General features: G+C 42.3%; 1 protein-coding gene across 9 annotated transcripts in view; it reads right to left on the bottom strand.

The window, feature by feature from the left end:
- The window catches only part of LOC128684403 (uncharacterized), a 251,874-nt gene that overhangs the window by 111,430 nt on the left and 120,062 nt on the right, over window positions 1–20,382 (bottom strand). For all 9 annotated transcript variants that reach the window (XR_011393207.1, XM_070094513.1, XM_070094531.1 and 6 more), the window contains one exon: window positions 8,634–8,772. Coding sequence is in view for 8 of the 9 variants with exons in the window: in XM_070094513.1 (XP_069950614.1) it covers window positions 8,634–8,772 (139 nt within the window). In the remaining variant the exon portion in view is untranslated. The remainder of the gene's footprint in view (window positions 1–8,633; window positions 8,773–20,382) is intronic.

Genomic DNA, 20,382 nt, shown 5'->3' with positions numbered 1-20,382 from the left:
TCCTCCTCCTCCTCTTCTTCCTCTTCCCCCTACTCTTCCTCCTTCTCCTCCTCCATAGTGTAAATTACCAGGAGTCGGCAGCTGTCAAAATGACATATTGTCTCATTACTCACTCCCCCCTCCCGCCTGTCAAAACAATGGGGTCGGATGCTGCTTCCCTTCCTCTTTTCTATCTAATTATCTTTCTCCCTCATTCTATCTGTCTTTTTATCTCTGTCTCACAGGTACACATAAATACAAGTATACATAGTATAAATTACCTAGGATAACCCAAGAAACCCAGACAAAGTGCTATACTCTGCTTGAAGATGTGAGTAAAAGTGATGACACAGTCTTGTGGCTCTCTGAGACAGAGAGCTAGACGGATAGACAGGGAGCTTGACAGACAGGCAAATAGACAGACAGAAATGTTAGTATACCAGCAAAAACAAAGGGAGGGAGATGTTTATCTCATCTTTTGGCATCAGCTCTACCCTCATTTACCCTCATCAAACGTCAGCACTTATCAGATGTTATCTCCCCTTATCTTGTTACTGTCATGGGTGAACATTTATTATTACATATTATTATTATTATTATTACCTATTATTATTATTATGTATTATTATTATTATGTATTATTATTATTATGTATTATTGTTATCATTACGTATTCTTCCTCCTCCTCCTCCTCTTCTTCCTCCTCCTCCTCCTCTTCTTGTTCCTCCTCCTCTGCCTCCTCCTCCTCTTGCCTCCTCCTCCTCTTGCCTCCTCCTCCTCCTCTTGCCTCCTCCTCCTCTTGCCTCCTCCTCCTCTTGCCTCCTCCTCCTCTTGCCTCCTCCTCCTCTTGCCTCCTCCTCATCCTCCATTCTTGGAACAAGTTTGAAGAGCTTGTAGTTCATAATCACTATCACTATCATCACCAATGCTCACATCTGAGTCTGGGATTTTGGAAAATAGGAGTTTCCTCTTTGATTCTGGTACAACTGAACGTGAACAAGATGGCCCAGCACCAGAGGTGGAAGGCTGTGGGTTGTCTGGGTTTTCCTCACTATTACCCATATTATGGTCATTAGTTTCGGTCAAAACCTCACCAGAACCTTGAAACTCATCTTCACTGTCACTTCCATCTGTATTAGAACTGTCACTGGGGAACAAAAGTGTCCCAATTCGCCGAGGAGTGAGGAACTTCTTACCGCGAGGCACAGTGGAAATTGTGTACTATGATGGCATTCCCACAATGCACCACTGGGTGCCAGATTTTTTTCCTACTGCGCACACCCACCACACAGACCCATTCTCTCACATCTAGGCTTATCAGCCTTTTCCTGTGAGATTTGAGGCCGCTAGAATTTATGCGTACTAGTACGACAAAAACCCCTATGCGTAAGACGTACTAGTACGACCAAAACCCTCAAAGGGTTAAAAACTTTGACACCCTCCCCTCCTCCCATCCCATCAATCATCACCAGATCTTCATTAAAGGTAAGTGTCAATTATTCTACTGTGATTATTCTATTGTTATTATTGTTATTGTAATTATTCTATTGCATTAAACTTAATATTTCATGTGGTAAAAGTTTTTTTTCATACTTTTGGGTGTCTTGCACGGATTAATTTGATTTCCATTCTTTCTTATGGGGAAAATTGATTCGCTTTCCTATAATTTTGCTTTACGATGAGCTCTCAGGAATGGATTAATAACGTGAACCGGGGGCCCACTGTATCAGCACATTTGTAAAAGCATATTAGACCCACCAATTGACATGTATTGGACATGTTACGCGATTTGTTTACTCTTGAACATCGGCAAAAATCAAACATTTCCACTACTTTGAGCTTAATTTCAAGGTACTTTTAGTCTGTAAACCATTCAAAATCACCAAGAAAATGAGAGTACAACCATAAATACTATACAAAAATACACCGAAAAGTTTCTGTTTTAAACTAAAAACACAATCAGTTTTATTTTCTCATTATGCACTGCATGCTGCAGGTTTCTTCTGTTATACTGTGCACACTGACCACTCAGACCCATTCTCTCATATGTAGGCTTATCAGCTTTCTCCTGCAAGATTGGAAGCTGCTAGAATTTTGGCGCAGTACTACGGAACTGACACTGAGACCCACATAAAGGATCACTTGGACAACGAAATATGGATCCCAGGTTACAACCTATACAGATGTGACAGAGTGAACGGGCAAAAGGGGGGGGGTTGGCCTGTACATTGCAGAGTCACTTGTTTGCACAGAACTGCTTAATGCCTCAAATGATGTAGTGGAAGTTTTAGCAGTAAAGGTCGAGAACCAAAACCTAGTCATTGTGGTAGTCTACAAGCCTCCGGATGCAACATCCCAGCAATTCCAGGAACAGCTGTTAAAAATTGACCACTGTCTGGAAAATCTTCCAGCTCCTGCACCCAACATCTTGCTCCTGGGGGATTTCAACTTAAGGCACCTAAAATGGAGGAATATAGCAAATAATACTGTTGCAGTAATAACACCAGGAGGCAGCTCTGATGAAAACTCACACTCACACGAACTTTTAAATCTCTGCACAAAATTCAATTTAAACCAGCAAATAATAGAGCCTACTAGACTGGAGAATACACTAGACCTCATCTTCACTAACAATGATGATCTGATAAGAAATGTCACCATATCAAAAACAATATACTCAGATCACAACATAAATGAGGTTCAGACATGTATGCGTGGAGCCCCAGACCGACATAATGAGACTAGTCATGAGGGAGCATTCACCAAATTCAACTTCAATAACAAAAACATTGAGTGGGACCAAGTAAACCAAGTCCTAACCGATATAAGCTGGGAAGATATACTAAGCAACACAGACCCCAACTTATGCCTAGAACAGATTAACTCGGTGGCACTCGATGTATGCACAAGGCTTATTCCTCTAAGAAAAAGGAGGAGTAGATGTAAAATAGAAAGAGACAGGCGCTCCCTTTACAGGCGACGGAAAAGAATAACAGAGCGGCTAAAAGAGGTCAATATATCTGAAATGCGTAGGGAGACACTGGTCAGAGAAATAGCAAGCATCGAACTTAAGCTAAAAGAATCCTTTAGGAGTCAGGAATCGCGGGAAGAACTAAAAGCCATAAATGAAATCGAAAGAAACCCAAAGTATTTCTTCTCCTATGCCAAATCAAAATCGAGAACAACGTCCAGTATTGGGCCCCTACTTAAACAAGATGGGTCCTACACAGATGACAGCAAGGAAATGAGTGAGCTACTCAAGTCCCAATATGACTCAGTTTTTAGCAAGCCGCTAACCAGACTGAGAGTCGAAGATCAAAATGAATTTTTTATGAGCCACAAAATTTGATTAACACAAGCCTATCCGATGTTATCCTGATGCCAAATGACTTCGAACAGGCGATAAATGACATGCCCATGCACTCTGCCCCAGGGCCAGACTCATGGAACCTGTGTTCATCAAGAACTGCAAGAAGCCCCTATCACGAGCCTTTTCCATCCTATGGAGAGGGAGCATGGACATGGGGGTTGTCCCACAGTTACTAAAAACAACAGACATAGCCCCACTCCACAAAGGGGGCAGTAAAGCAACAGCAAAGAACTACAGACCAATAGCACTAACATCCCATATCATAAAAATCTTTGAAAGGGTCCTAAGAAGCAAGATCACCACCCATCTAGAAACCCATCAGTTACACAACCCAGGGCAACATGGGTTTAGAACAGGTCGCTCCTGTCTGTCTCAACTATTGGATCACTACGACAAGGTCCTAAATGCACTAGAAGACAAAAAGAATGCAGATGTAATATATACAGACTTTGCAAAAGCCTTCGACAAGTGTGACCATGGCGTAATAGCGCACAAAATGCGTGCTAAAGGAATAACAGGAAAAGTCGGTCGATGGATCTATAATTTCCTCACTAACAGAACACATTGAGTAGTCATCAACAGAGTAAAGTCCGAGGCAGCTACGGTGAAAAGCTCTGTTCCACAAGGCACAGTACTCGCTCCCATCTTGTTCCTCATCCTCATATCCGACATAGACAAGGATGTCAGCCACAGCACCGTGTCTTCCTTTGCAGATGACACCCGAATCTGCATGACAGTGTCTTCCATTGCAGACACTGCAAGGCTCCAGGCGGACATCAACCAAATCTTTCAGTGGGCTGCAGAAAACAATATGAAGTTCAACAATGAGAAATTTCAATTACTCAGATATGGTAAACATGAGGAAATTAAATCTTCATCAGAGTACAAAACAAATTCTGGCCACAAAATAGAGCGAAACACCAACGTCAAAGACCTGGGAGTGATTATGTCGGAGGATCTCACCTTCAAGGACCATAACATTGTATCAATCGCATCTGCTAGAAAAATGACAGGATGGATAATGAGAACCTTCAAAACTAGGGAGGCCAAGCCCATGATGACACTCTTCAGGTCACTTGTTCTATCTAGGCTGGAATATTGCTGCACACTAACAGCACCTTTCAAGGCAGGTGAAATTGCCGACCTAGAAAATGTACAGAGAACTTTCACGGCGCGCATAACGGAGATAAAATACCTCAATTACTGGGAGCGCTTGAGGTTCCTAAACCTGTATTCCCTGGAACGCAGGAGGGAGAGATACATGATTATATACACCTGGAAAATCCTAGAGGGACTAGTACCGAACTTGCACACGAAAATCACTCACTACGAAAGCAGAAGACTTGGCAGACGATGCACCCTCCCCCCAATGAAAAGCAGGGGTGTCACTAGCACGTTAAGAGACCATACAATAAGTGTCAGGGGCCCGAGACTGTTCAACTGCCTCCCAGCACACATAAGGGGGATTACCAACAGACCCCTGGCAGTCTTCAAGCTGGCACTGGACAAGCACCTAAAGTCAGTTCCTGATCAGCCGGGCTGTGGCTCGTACGTTGGTTTGCATGCAGCCAGCAGCAACAGCCTGGTTGATCAGGATCTGATCCACCAGGAGGCCTGGTCACAGACCAGGCCGCGGGGGCGTTGACCCCCAGAACTCTCTCCAGGTAAACATATCTAAACTGAGGGTATAATATGTACTATGTTAGGTATACTGTAGAATATCTAATTGATTTTTTTGTTTTTAACATTACTCTTGATTTAACACTGATAATCCTCCCTATTAGTCCAATATATTAAGGATTTGCTGTCAACAGATACAAAAGCAGCTGGCACACAAGTGGAAACCACCTATTAGTGAGAAAACAATGCACATCCATTTACACTCAAGTATCAAAATGTTACCAGTTATAGTTTTAACGAGATGGCATGGCATGCACAAGATTTTACCAAGAAATGGTTTGAGAAACTGTCTGTGCTTGAAGCCAGGGAGCATTGTAACACACATAACACTAGAAATAAATATCTCTGATATTCCATGTTTATGGCTCAGTCTGAGTAAACACTTTGGCAACACAAGAAACTCAAAATTTGAAACAAACTGCCTTAAGAATTAAAAACTCTTATTACCTAATATAGTTTCAAAGACATTATCAATTTGATGTAAAAGTCTATTAATTTAATATAATCTGATATTGGCTGTTTGGAGTGACATCTAAACTGCTGTATCCGTGCGCCTCTGCAAAGACAGTGATATTGTGTGAATGATGGCGAAAGTGTTTCTCTTTTTTGGGTGACCCTGCCTCTATTATCTCTAGCTTCATAAATGCTACCTCACCACTCTAATTGTAACTGGTGTACTGTACTTACTGGGTAAACACAGAAATTGTATATGTCATTGAATATTCATTATTTCCATGCCTGTACTAGCATTAAGTAGTGATAAGTACTACTTTTAGTCTGGCTGAAATACTTTGCATAACAAGGGGCTTTCCAAAAATATTGTAGTAAATGTGCTGGTATGAACAAGGCTCTTTACAGCTAGTACCCATGTTCACCAAGTACAGTGGACCCCCGCATAGCGACTTTAATCCGTGCAAGAGGGCTGATTGTTATGCGAAATGTTCGGTATGCGAATGAATTTTCCCCATAAGAAATAATGGAAATCAAATTAATCCGTGCAAGACACCCAAAAGTATGAAAAAAAAAATTTTACCACATGAAATATAGATTTTCCTACACACAAAGAGAAGGATACATGCACAATAGTAGAGTAGTACATGCACAGTATATATTGTGCATGTACTACTCTACTAAATGAAGAATAAATGACACTTACCTTTATTGAAGATGCAGCAATGACTGATGAGACACTGTGTCCTGGGAGTGCCTTTTCCTCCTGAGTACTGTAGGTCCTGTTTGGCATTTTCTTCCAGAACAGGCCTTATCACACTGTGTATGCCACTACGATTCTTAAATCTCTCAAACCAACCTTTGCTGGCTTTAAATTCATCAATATGAGCACTAGTTCCAGGCATTTTTCCCTGTTCACCTGGGTGTTAGTCGACTGGTGTGGGTTGCATCCTGGGAGACAAGATTAAGGACCCCAATGGAAATAAGTTAGACAGTCTTCGATGACACTGACTTTTTTGGGTTATCCTGGGTGGCAAATCCTCTGGGGTTAATTGTTTCTTGGTATTCTCAATAAGCCACACCAACAACGGTGCTACAGCAGCAGCAGCAGCTGACAGTGATACAGCAGCAGCAGACGATGCTACAGCAGCAGCAGACGGTACTACAGCAGCAGCAGCTGACGGTGGTACAACAGCAGCAGCAGCTGACAGTGCTACAGCAGCAGCAGATGATGCTACAGCAGCAGCAGACGGTACTACAGCAGCAGCAGCTGACGGTGGTACAACAGCAGCAGCAGCTGACAGTGCTACAGCAGCAGCAGACGATGCTACAGCAGCAGCAGACGGTACTACAGCAGCAGCAGACGGTACTACAGCAGCAGCTGACGGTGGTACAACAGCAGCAGCAGCTGACAGTGCTACAGCAGCAGCAGACGATGCTACAGCAGCAGCATGCTTCACAGCAGTACTACAGCAGCAGCAGCAGCAGCAGCTGACGGTGGTACAACAGCAGCAGCAGCTGACAGTGCTACAGCAGCAGCAGACGATGCTACAGCAGCAGCAGACGATGCTACAGCAGCAGCAGACGATGCTACAGCAGCAGCAGATGGTACTACAGCAGCAGCAGCAGCTGACGGTGCTACAGCAGCAGCAGCAGCTGTACCACCAATAGTAGCGATGGATGATTGGGGTTTATTATACAACCTGGCCAGCTCGGAGACACGCACTCCACTTTCATACTTATCAATGATCTTTTTCTTCATCTCTATAGTAATTCTCACCCTTATTGCTGTAGGGTTGGCACTAGAAGCTTTCTTGGGGCCCATGGTCACTTATTTTGCAGATAAAATCACCAAAAACACTGTAATAATACGAAATGTTCCGATTGTATGCTTGGATGTTACCGCGGAGGCTGGCTGGTAAACAATGCCACCGGCGGAACATGTGAGCGTGGCTCAGGCCGCACATTGGACACGTCTCGGACAAACAGCGGTGAGCGGGTTTTTGAGCGGTATGCGAGGCAAAATTTTTGCAATAAAAGCGAGCGGTATGCGGATTAAATGTTATGTGATGCCAACGGTATGCGGGGGTCCACTGTATAGTGGTACCAACACTATTATATGGGTGTGAAGCTTGGGTTGCAAATCCTACAGCAAGGAGGCAGATAGAGGCAGTGGAGATGTCCTGTCTAAGGGCAATGTGTGGTGTAAATATTATGCAGAGAATTCGGTGTGTGGAAATTAGGTGGTGGTTTGGAGTTACTAAAAGTATTAGTCAAAGGGCTCAAGAGGGGTTGTTAAGGTTGTTTGGTCATTTAAAGAGAATGGGTCAAAGTAGAATGATTTGGAGAGCATATAAATCTGTAAGGGAAGTAAAGTGGGGTAGGGGTCGTCCTCAAAAAGGTTGGAGGGAGGGGGTAAAGGAGGTTTTGTGGGCGAGGGGCTTGGACTTTCAGCAAGCATGTGTGAGCGTGTTAGATAGGAGTGAATGGAAACAAGTGGTTTTTGGAACCTGACGAGCTGTTAGAGTGCGAGCAGGGTAATATTTTGTGAAGGGATTCAGGGAAACTGGTTAACTGAACTTGAGTCCTGGAAATGGGAAGTACAATGTCAGCACTTTAAAGGATGGGTTTGGGATATTGGCAGTTTGGAGGGACTTCTGAACTGTCGTATCTGAGCACCTCTGCAAAGACAGTGATTACGTATGAGTGAGGTGAAGGTGTTGAATAATAATATGTATAAGCGTTTTCTTTTTGGGATTTTCTTTCTTTTTAGATCACCCTGCCTCAGTGGGAGACGACCGGCGTGTTGAAAAAATAAAGATTTTAGTTTTATTTTCAAAAGCACATTTAAATTGTTTCCTGGATGCTGGATCTATGATTGCCTAAGCCAAATAAAGGAAGAAGATTTACCAGTTCTAACATTCATATTTCTTTTTTTAACCTATTCATGGTATGACTGCTAGTAGGTGACAGAGCTACCACTTATGAGTTTAAATCACCCTTATTACATAAGCTGATAGCCCCTTTAGTTTTCCCACAATAATGATTCCTTAGGTGACCGAGACCTATAACTGACCATCTCCTTAGAGTACATTTATAATCTTACAACTCAAAAACCATCATAAAATTATATCATTAAAAACTTAAAACTAACCATCAAAGTCTGCTTTTGTTTTAACTGGAACACACACTTCAAGGAAATTTTCTTCACGCCCAGTTACTTGCTCACACTCGGAGCAGCACGTCTCCAGGCACATACGGCCAACAAATTTAGACCCGACAACATCAACAGCCTGAAAAAGGACAAGAATAAATGATAAATTTTTAGTGTGATTGTAGATATATTCAACAATAAACAATTTGTTTTTTTTTTCAATGAACCAGCGGTATCCCACTGAGGCAGGGTAACCTAAAAAGAAAAGCAAACATTTTTCTTTTTAAATTCAGTAATTTATACAAGAGAAGAGGTTACTAGCCCCTTCCTCCCAGTTTGGATGTACAGGCATGTAATTTTTTTTTTTACCTCATCAACCATCTTCCACTAAACTAGGGTAATAAAAAAAATCATCATTTATTCAATATCTGTCTTTTCAGAAGTGTGAGGAGATACAAATTAAAATGACCCTCTAAACTGCAAAATCCCTACCCCTCCTTCAGAGTACAGTGGGGCCCCACTTACACAGCAGGTTAGGTTCCAGGCTACTGCCCTAAAACAGAAATCACCATAAAGTGGAATGCCCTTTTTTCCACTTATAAATACATATAAATGCCAGATAACAAGTCTACACTAACATATATTAAGTTAGCAATAGAACTAGGCTCTATAAAACAATAAAAAAGTAAAATACACTTTTTTTTTTTTCAACAAGTTGGCCGTCTCCCACCGAGGCAGGGTGACCCAAAAAAGAAAGAAAATCCCCAAAAAGAAAATACTTTCATCATCATTCAACACTTCCACCACACTCACACATTATCACTGTTTTTGCAGAGGTGCTCAGAATACAACAGTCTAGAAGCATACACATATAAAGATACACAACATATCCCTCCAAACTGCCAATATCCCAAACCCCTCCCCCAATATGTTAATTACTTACCCAAAAATGTGTGTAGTCTTCATATAAGGTGAGAGGCGAGTAGTATTTATTGTAGGAAGTCAGGTGGTAGGTATGGTAGCTCACTCAGATGCCACGCCAATATGTAATACAGTAGGGCCCCACTTTACGGCGTTTTGCCTTACGGCATTCTGCTAATACGGCGATTTCAAATTACAGTGGAACCTTAAATTTCGAACTTTCTTTGTTTCGGAAGTCTGTTCGAGTGCCATTACTGAAGGAATTTATTCCCATCAGGAATAATGTAAATTAGATTAGTCCATTTCAGACCCTCAAAAATACACTATAAAAGCACTTACAAAAATACATGATTGGTTGAGTTGGGAGCAGTTCGAAATTTGAGGTTCCACTGTATGACCAAAATTTGCTATACAGCAAGCGGTCTTTCAAATACGGCGCACCCCACCCGGTTTGTTTACTTTCTCCGTGAGCACATCTATTATATCTAGAAACTCTCCAAATTTCAAGTGCTTTATAGTTATTGCATATTTTATACGTACAGTAGGGCCCCACTTATACGGCAGGTTAGGTTCCAGGCTGTCGCCGGAAAGCAGACATCTCCGGAAGGCAGAACTCCATTTTTTCCATTTATAAATGCATATAAATGCCAGACAACAAGTTTACACTAAATTATATTAAGTTAGTAATAGAACTAGGTATTAACCCTTTGAGGGTCGACAGGCCCTCTCCGAAACTCGTTCTCAGGGTCGGCCAAATTTAAAAAAAAAAAAAATTATTTTCTCTTATGAAAAGATAGAGAATCTTTTCCCGATCACAAAGACACCAAAAGTTTGAAATTTGATAGAAAACTTACGGAATTATGCTCTCGCAAAGTTAGCGGTCTCGGCGATGTTTACGCATTGGCGATTTTGCCCACTTTGAGCCCCATTTTCGGCCAATTTCACTGTACTAGTCGACAAAAAACATGAATATTTCGCTAGAACTCCATTTTTTCTATCGAATGGGTGCAAGAAACCACCCATTTATGAAATTCAACTATCCAGTACAGTGGTCAGAATTTAGCAATTTTGCCAATTTCACACAAATTTCAAAAGATGCCAATTTCCGAATACGGTCCAGAATAAACAAGAAAGACATTCCTGGCACTAAAATGACATTTCCTCTAGTCATTAGTCACGTCTCAAGGCCCCTCTTATATTCTTTTGCTTTCCACTTTGAATTTTTATTTTCACAAAAAATATAAGATTTACTGTTATGCAGACTACTGCATTAGTGTAAAAAATGGTATAAATATTATTGGTGCACTTGTGAAAGAATATTAGACTCACCAGTTGACGTGTATTGGACGCTTGGCACGATTTGTTTACTTTTGAAGTTTGGTAAAAATCGAACATTTCTGCTACTTTGAGCTCAATTTCAAGGCACCTTTCATTGTAAAACCAGTCAAAATCATCTCAATTTCTGTAATATGTCTTCCATTCTATAAAATGAGACCAAGAAAACTAGAATACAACAATAAATACCATACGAAAATACACTGCAAAGTCGCTGATTTATTAAAAAAAATGGTCAAAGTTTTTTTTTTCTCATTATGCACTGTGTGCTGCAGGATTTTTTTTAGACTGTGCACACTGACCACATAGACCCATTCTTTCATATGAAGGCCTACCAGCTTTCTCCCACTAGATTTGAGGCCGCTAGAATTTATGAGTACTAGTACGTCAAAAACCCCTACGCGTAAGACGTACTAGTACGACCAAAACCCTCAAAGGGTTAAAAACACATAAAGTAAAATACAGTCACAGTAAATTCATTACTTATCTTAAAGTATTTGTAATCTTAATGTAGGGAGAGAGGTGAGTAGTACTTATTTGTAGGAAGTCAGGTGCAGGTAGCCCAGGTGTAGGTAGCACTGGCTCCCCATCTCATACTTAATATACGATATGTATTTAAAACATCCCAGAGGTAAACTGCACATACAGTACACTCATTATTTACCTTAAAATATGTGTAGTCTTAATATACGAAGAGAGGTGAGTAGTATTTATTTGTATAAAGTCAGTGTAGGTAGCCGGTAGGTGTAGCCCACCTGGGCTACACCTACTGGCTACCTACACTGTGACCCAGAGCCATATTATTAACATCGACATTCCTTGTTCACTGAATTTAATCATTTCTAACAACTACCTTCAGGTGCCATCATAAACGAAGGTAGAAGTAATGAATAATTCATGCCGAAAATTGTAAACAAAAGCAGAGTGGGGGAGTGGCTGGGCCAAACGCAGATTCATATACGTTTTCTCTGATGGCTGAACAGAGAAAACATAATGTTGTCCCTCCACCCGGCTACCACACAGCTTCACAAGTATTATTATCAGAGCATATAAAATATGCAATAAATGCCAGACAACAAGTTTACACTAACTTATATTAAGTTAGCAATAAAAATAGGCATTAAAAACACAATAAAAGGTAAGATACACACAGAGTACAATTATTACTTACCTTAAAATATTAATATTAATGTGTGAGAGGTGAGTGGCAGGGTGTTTATTGAATAAAATCAAAATGGCACACCATCATCCTCTAACTTGGCACTTAAAGTAAGAGGCTTATGACTTCTCTTTTTATTACAGCTAACCTTAGACGCCATCGTCAATGAGAGCCAACTAGTTAACAAAAGAGTAAACGAGAGAGAGAACGAGATACAGAGTTGAGACAATGTAAGAACACAAACTGAACAGGTAGTGGACGATCACTTGGTCAGGCGAAATGCGTATTAATGTGTGTCTACTTTTAGTTCATTCAAGTCCATTTGTAAGAGTTTGTAAAACATTTACCTCAATATTTTATTTTAATAATAATTACCTGACAATACAAATACTCTTACATTGTGTACAAGTTGTACAAGTTAGTTCAGAATAAACAAACAGCAACACACCATTTTTAGAGTGAATAATAATAATAATATTATTATTATTAATATTAATAACGATAATAATAATATTATTAATATTAATAATAATAATATAATTATTATTATTATTATTATTATTATTAATAATTATTATTAATTATAAAAAGCACTAAACCCACAAGGGTTGCGAATTGCTATACATAAAGGCATACGAAAAGAATATTTTTCTACAGTTACCCCCCAGTGTTTGACTAGAGAAAACGTAATTCTTTCGACACCACCAACACAGCTGCTTGGTAAACAAATCTCATATTTACATCAATTTTTATTCTGAGTGTATGTATCATGTTTATATGCTATGTAATGGGTTTCATATATAATTTTGAGGAAAATATCATATATGGATTAATGAAAATGCCTATATTGATGTAAAATAAGACATTTAGTGTGCCCAAGAGTGATTATTATTACGTAGTAGTATTGGCGTCATGAGTAGAGAGAGACTTAGCGATTTTAATGTGTACCTGCACACCAGCACAGTGTGTAAGTATATTTAAGTACAGGTACACATAAGTATAATTATCAGAGTACATATAAAATATGCAGTAACTTTAAAACACTTGAAATTTTAGAAAGTTTCCTGACATAATGGATGTGGTCACGGAAAATGTAAACAAACTGGGTGGGGGCGCCGTATTTAAAAGACCGCTTGCCATATAGCAAATTTTGGTCATAATTTGACATCGCCGTATTAGCGGAACGCCGTAAGGTGAAACGCCATAAAGCGGGGCCTTACTGTACTCTGATAATTATGCTTATGTGTACCTGAACCTAAATATACTTACACACTGTGCTAGCGTGCAGGTACACATTCAAATCACTACGTAATAATCTCTCTTGGGCACATTATAATCAAAAAGAAGCACTAAACCACAAGGGCTATACAGCGCTCCAGGGCAGGAAGGAAGCGAGGGTATCAGGTGGTTAAAGGAAGAGGGATGATTAGTAGGTTATGGAGAACAGCGGGGCAGTGGATAGTGCAGAGGTAGAGGGTAGCAAGAGACTGAGGTAGTAAGGGCTGAAGGGGAGTGCGAAAGGTATCACCATCAGAGTTTGTGGAGTAAATCAGTTGTTGTCAAGAAGTCAATGGGAGAGTCAGGATTAAAGGAGGGTCCATCAGCAAGAAGGGAAGGTAAAGAGAGAGTAGTAGAGTGGAGACGGCATTGGAGGTAAATTCTGCGTGCTCGTTTATAGAGAGGGCAGTCCAACAGAATGTGGCTAACCGATAGTGGAACCTGACACTTCTCACAGAGAGGAGCAGGGTGCCTCTCCATGAGATACCCATGAGTAAGATGAGTGTGGCCAATGCGAAGACAGGAGAGAGTAGTCTCCCAACCTCGACACTGATGACGAGAAGACGGCCAGTAAACTATATATGTACTCGGTTTAATAGACTCAAGTTTCTTACCGAGCAGATTAGACCAGCATTGTTGCCAACAGGTGTGAAGGTGGGTAGCTATTACAGCAAAATAGTCTGTAAGTGGAACGCCTCTACATGAAACTGGTAGGTCATGTACTGCTGACCACGCAGCAGTGCCTGCCTGTTCATTGCCTTGTACATCAATATGACCAGGGACTCAACAAAAAACAATATCTTTATGCTTGGTAGAGATAGGGTGTAGCCAAAGTTAAATACAGAGAACTAGGGGGTGAGGTGTATCAAATTTTTGTATAGCCTGTAAAGCACTAAGGGAGTCTGAGACAACCACAAATGATGACACAGGCATAGATACAATACGGATAAGTGCTGCACGAATGGCATACAATTCAGCTGTAAAAATGCTAGCCGAGGATAGTAAATGTCCTCACACAACACTGTCCGGAAACACCGCCGCGAATCTGACGCCATCAGAGACTTAGAGCCATCTGTGTACACTCCTATGGCATGAGAATGAGAGTGGAAGTGGTCAAGAAAAAGAGAGCGGGAAGCTACCGTAGGCAGTAGGCTCTCGTGCAAGGGTGTGAGAAAGAACAGACTTAAACAGCTGGAACTTACCAGGGGGGCAGGGAAAAGTGAGATGCTACATGAACATAGAAAAGTGGTAACTGAAGGGAAAACAGGAGCAAATGCAGGCGAAGAGAAAAGGGACGGAGCAAACAGGGGTGACAAACAAAAAAAGAATGTCTACTAACATCGGTGACTATTCTATATATGGAAGGATTGCGGAGATCATGAGAGCGAACGTAATAGTGTAAGCAATAAGCATCACGGCGATCGGACAAGGATGGAATATTCGCTTCAGCATAGACTCTCAACAGGGGAAGAGCGAAAAGCACCAAGGCATAAACGTAATCCCTGGTGATGGATGGGAGTAAGACTAGAGAGAGTAGCAGGAGAGGAAGCTGAATAGATCTGGTCACCATAATCGAGTTTCGATAAAATGAGGGCTGAATGTAGGTGAAGAAGAGTTCGACGATCAGCTCCCCATGAAAAATGAGCAAGAGTTTTAAGAAGGTTCAACCTGCTGTGATAAGTTGCTTTCAGAAAGGTAATGTGAGGTTTCCATAATAACCTACAGTCAAAGAGAAGGCCCAGAAACCTGACCGTATCACGTTCAGGGATACGTGAGCCACAGAGGTACAAAGGATGAGTGGAGATGACAGAGCGTCTAGTGAAAGTAATCTGGTGAGTTTTAGTACTGAAAAATTTAAACCCATGCATGGTATCGCAATTGGAAACATGGTCGACCTCATGTTGGAGAGAAACTGTAATGAGGTGACAGTCAGCACCTGCACAAGCAATAGCAAAGTCATCAACATAGAGTGATGACCAAATATTGGATGGAAAAAGAGAGGCCAAATCATTTATAGCAAGGAGAAAAAGTATTGTACTCAGAACACATCCCTGGGAGACACCTTCAGCTTGGACAAAGTCCAGGGAGAGCATATTATTAAGCCGAACATGGAAATGTCTGTCAGTTAAGAAGTTCTTAAGGAAGGATGGTAGATTGCCTCGGAGGCCTAAGGAGTGGGCTTGGGCCAAAATATTATACATGTACCTCCAAATTATGTCATATGCCTTCTCAAGGTCAAAAAATATGGCAATAACCGAGTGGTTATTTGCAACGGCATTACAAAAATACATATCCTAGCACAGTAAGGGGTCTATGGTAAAACGGCCCTTACAAAAGCCATATTGACTAGTGGAAAGACTGTTGTGTGTCTCTAAATACCACATTAAATGTCGATTTACCAGATGTTCCATCACTTTGCAAACTGCACTGGTAAGAGCAATGGGACGATAGTGGGAGGCATCATGTCCCATAGTACCCAGTTTGCAGAAAGGGAGAACAATAGCAGATATCCACAGCTTGGGAAGAACTCCTTGTGACAAAATAAGATTGAAGAGGTGTAAGAGGACTAAAGGGCTGACTGATGTAAACGTTGTAACATCTGAATATTAATGTTGTCTGGCCCAGCTGCCGATGACCAGCAAGCTGAGAGTGTCGCCTCCAGTTCCTGAAGTGTAAAAGGCACATTATAACATTCTTCTTTGAGAGAAGAAAAGTCTAAGAGCGCTAACTCTCTGGCAGACTTTGAGGAAAGAAACGAGGGGCATAGATGGAGCCCCTGAGAAATATGGACCAGATGATTACCAATTTCAATGGCAACATCTAGAGGGTTTGCTATATCAACACCGGCAACCCGCAGAACAGGAGCCGGGACAGGAGAGTATTTAAAACTCAGTTTCCTTACTTTTTTCCAGACTGCACTCACAGAGGAAGCAGAGGTGATGGTGAAGACATAATCTCGCCAGCAAGTGCGTTTAGCATTACAGATGACACGGCGAGCAACCGCATGCTTCTGCTTAAAATCAAGAAGCCTCTCAGTGGTTCTATTCTACCGGTACCTGCCCCACGCAGCACGTTTCAAGCATACTGCACAAGCACAAGCAGGAGACCACCAAGGCACGCACTTCTGAAAATGCCTGCATGAGGTTTGGGGTATAGAATGAGAAGCTGCGGTTAAAACTGAGGACACGAAGAGGTGTAAAAGCTCATCAATGGAGGACGAAGAAGGAAGCTCACTAAAAGCAGTTAGATGCGAGTAAAGGTCCCAATTTGCTTGATCAAATTGCCAGCGTGGGCTACGAAGAGGTGGTGAATATGAAGGAGAAGTAAGAATGATTGGAAAATGATCGTTGTCATGTAAATCTGGGAGAACAGACCAGGTGAAGTCTAGCGCAGTGGAGGAAGAGCAGACTGAGAGATCGATGCAAGAAAGAGTATGAGAATCAAAATGGGTGGGAGTACCTGTATTTAAAACATGAATGCCACGGGAATCACAGTGAGACCCTCCAGAGGAAATGATGTGCATTAAAATCGCCAAGTAACAAAAGTGGTGGCGGTAAGGACGAGACAAGAAAGGCAACATCAAGGAGAGATAATGCCCGAGAAGGGTAGAGATACAAAGAACAGATTGTATAACACGTAAGTGGATACGGGCTGCAGTGTAATGCAGCAAAATACGAACAAATAGCTGATTGTACGGAATATCAGTGAATAGAAGAAGGGCACTTTCATTAAAGGTCCCATCAGAAAAAGGATCCAAAGAATACAATAAATTATAGCCTGAGATGGGATAGATAACCACGGAGTGTAATTTTGGTTCTTGTAAGCAAACACCGACAGGGGAAAGCTGGGAAAGCAACAGCTGAAGCTCACCCCGATTACCCCTGAGGCTGCGGGTATTCCACTGTAAATAAGCCATGATTTGTAACGATAAACATACCAGAAATCCGCAGGTAAGGGTACCTACGGATTAGAGGGGTTTGAAAAGTCCACACGTGGAGGCAGCAGAAAACATTCAAGTAGAGAAGGAACGGAGCGTTGTGAAGAAAGGAGTTACATAGATGGAGGAGAGGAAAGAGAAGGAACAGGGGGCAGATCAGTGTCCATTGATGGTTTAGTCTCTGCAATACATTCTGAGATAGCTTTAAGTGTTTCGTAATTCAAAGACATTGTATGGGAGACAATAATGGAGATGGAAGGAGGAGGGCGAGTAAAGATTGGGACAGTAATGGACTGTACCAAAGTAGGGGGGAACAAAAGGGTGGAGGGAACTGGAGAAGTGTGGAAGGGGACAGAAGAGGCAGAAACCTGGAAGGTAGCAGAAGAGGAAGAAACCTGAGAGGGGACAGGGGAGGAAGACACAGTACGAGGAGGAGGGTGAACCTCAACACTTGTAACAGAGCCAGTGAGAGGGGAAGAACCAGGTACAGAGACTGGAAAGGTAAAATGTGGGGGTGGAAGAAGGGAAGGAAGGGGTTAAAGATTTGAGCAATGGGGATTTTTTGGACTTTTGAGAAGTAGAGGGGCAATTGGGAGGAGGTGTCGTATGAGGTTTGTCGATACCGGGGCTTGTGAAGGAGAACACGAAGATGTGAGAGCAGACTGAGGTGTTGAATTAGGGACTTCTGAGCCCAGGACAGCAAAAGAATTAGAGACAGGAGTGACTATGGGAAGGGTAACCACAGAGGAGGCTGCAGAAGATGGGGCCCTAGAAGTGGGGGGGACATTTAGAAACACGAGAATAAGAAATACAGGGTAGTCTCCCTTGGAGGCATAGATGAGAAACTGCCATAGCATAAGGGAGACCTTCTGCCTCTTTGAGGCAACGGATTTCCCACTCATTTACATAGACCTGGCAATGGCGAGAGTAAGAAGGGCGAGCCTCATGACAATTAAGGCAAGAGGGAGGTCGGCTACAAGACGTATTAGAATGGTCATCGGCACCACAGACTGGGCATTCAGCTATTGATCTGCAGTATTTTGCTGGGTTACCAAATCGCCAGCAATTTCTACACTGTTGCGGTGTAAGGATCACCTTTCGAACTTGCAACTGATGTCTGCTACATAAACAGAGGACGGGAGTTCACAGTTGTCGAAAGTTAATCGAGCCACATTGCAAGGGTATCGTCTCCGCCCACGGGCAGGAAGGACATAAGTGTCTACTTTGAGGATTGGGAGATCCTGGAGTTCCAGCTGTTCGAGAATGTCATTGTCACATGTCTGGAAATTCTGTTGGACTATGGTATGGGGCAGAATGACAGTACCACTACAAGAATTGAGGGAATGATGTTTTTCAGTAGTGACAGGAATAGTACTGATATATGAAAGAAGAGAAAGATCATGAGCTTGGGTAGCATTCTGGACAGTGATGATGCACGTACCGCTCTCGAGAGCATGAAAGGAAATATCTCTACCAACATGGCATAGGAGCGCCTTGCCAATACTATGGTCGGAAAGATAGGCAATAGAGGAAGTCGGTCGTAAAGTAAAGAATTTAGTCCATTGTGCAGTCCAAAACTTAGCGTGGAAAGGAAGTGCATTATGTGTCAGTCTTTTCTGAGTAGAATGGGAAGGTAACGAAGTAACATCATCAAGCAATTGTCGTTGGCATTTAGAAGTGGGAGCAGAGTTGGTCCGACGTGGGACGGGCTGGCGATTCAAAAATTGCTGCACTGTATAGGGAGAGGCTGGAAGCATAGTCGAAGGAGGGCGGAGATCAGACAAATCAGAGGAGTCAGTTGAGACCCTGGTACCTGAAGCTGGTGATGAAACAGCACCAGCAAGAGGTACAGGGGCATCAGGAGTGTCTGACGACTGGTCAAAAAATGAGGCAGGGTCAGAACGGGGTGCGGTACCAGTAAGGGGCCTGGGGGTAGCAGGTTCATGGATCAGGGCTTCCATGGTTAGATTACTTGTTTCTTTTTGTTTTTAAGAAAAAAAAGTAAGAAAATAAAATAAAAATAAAAATAAAGAATAAAAAAAGGGGGGAACGGGGAGGAATATTTCCCAGGGGGGAATGAAAGGACCGGAAATCGCCCTCCGCACCCAAGAGAAACTCAACACCGCAAGTAGTGCAGATTCGGCATGGAACCCGTGCCATACCCTACCCTTCATGCCAGTAAACCAGCAATCCAGGATAGCAACCTCACATCTGCTGAGCTACCTCTGTGGACAAAAGAGAGGGCGGCCGGATATCCGCCACAAAGCATAACTCCTTTGGCCACCACCCCTGGAATCCGAAAGGCGGCCTCCAAAGATACACCCGTCACCTGAAAAACACCCAAAGCCACCCCCTGGGAGACCAGAGAGGGAATGGGACATCCCCTGGCGATCCAGATTCCACGGCAAACTACACCACCACGAAGAACATCAACGAAATGGGATGGACCCCGGTACCCTTCTCCCTATCTAGGAACCAGTGGGCCTGTAGGAAGAATCCCAAAGGCCAAAAAGAGGAAGGGAATAAGGAAGGGATGGGGGTGAGGAGGAGGAAAGGAAAAAGGGAGGATGAGATAGGGAAGGGGGGATTGGGGGGTAATTAGGTTAGGTCTGAGGAAGGAGACCAATAGGTTTAATTCCTCAGACCAAGAGCCTCTTCACCACGCCAAGGAGCCCCCCTTGAAGAGGAAAGATTATGAAAGTTTTTCTTTTTCAAGCCACCCTGCCATGGTGGGAGACAGCCGATATGTTAATAAAATAAAGCACATATAAGTATAATTATCAGAGTACTTTTAAAATACACAATGACTTTAAAACACTTGAAATTTGGGAAAGTTTCCAGACATAATGGAGAGATGCAGAGCTCACGGAGGATGTAAACAGAATGGCATGCAGTGACAGTATCAGTGAGTAAAGTGTGGGAAGAGGGGGTGCCGCATAACAAGTTTTGGTCATAATTTGAAATGTTCATATTAGCAAAACACCGTAAAGAGGGACCCTACTGTACTTTTATGAATTACCTTTATTAACCTTCACTCATGGCTAGGCTAAAGATGCATGAAGATGATTAAACACAAGGTTGAACGAGGGGCTCTAACCACAGTAGACCACGGCATCCTA

Source organism: Cherax quadricarinatus, chromosome 4 (genome assembly GCF_038502225.1).
Source record: "Cherax quadricarinatus isolate ZL_2023a chromosome 4, ASM3850222v1, whole genome shotgun sequence".
NCBI classification, from domain to species: Eukaryota; Metazoa; Arthropoda; class Malacostraca; order Decapoda; family Parastacidae; genus Cherax; species Cherax quadricarinatus.
Note: the sequence above shows the minus strand (reverse complement) of the source record. Positions and strands in the feature narration are given on the sequence as shown.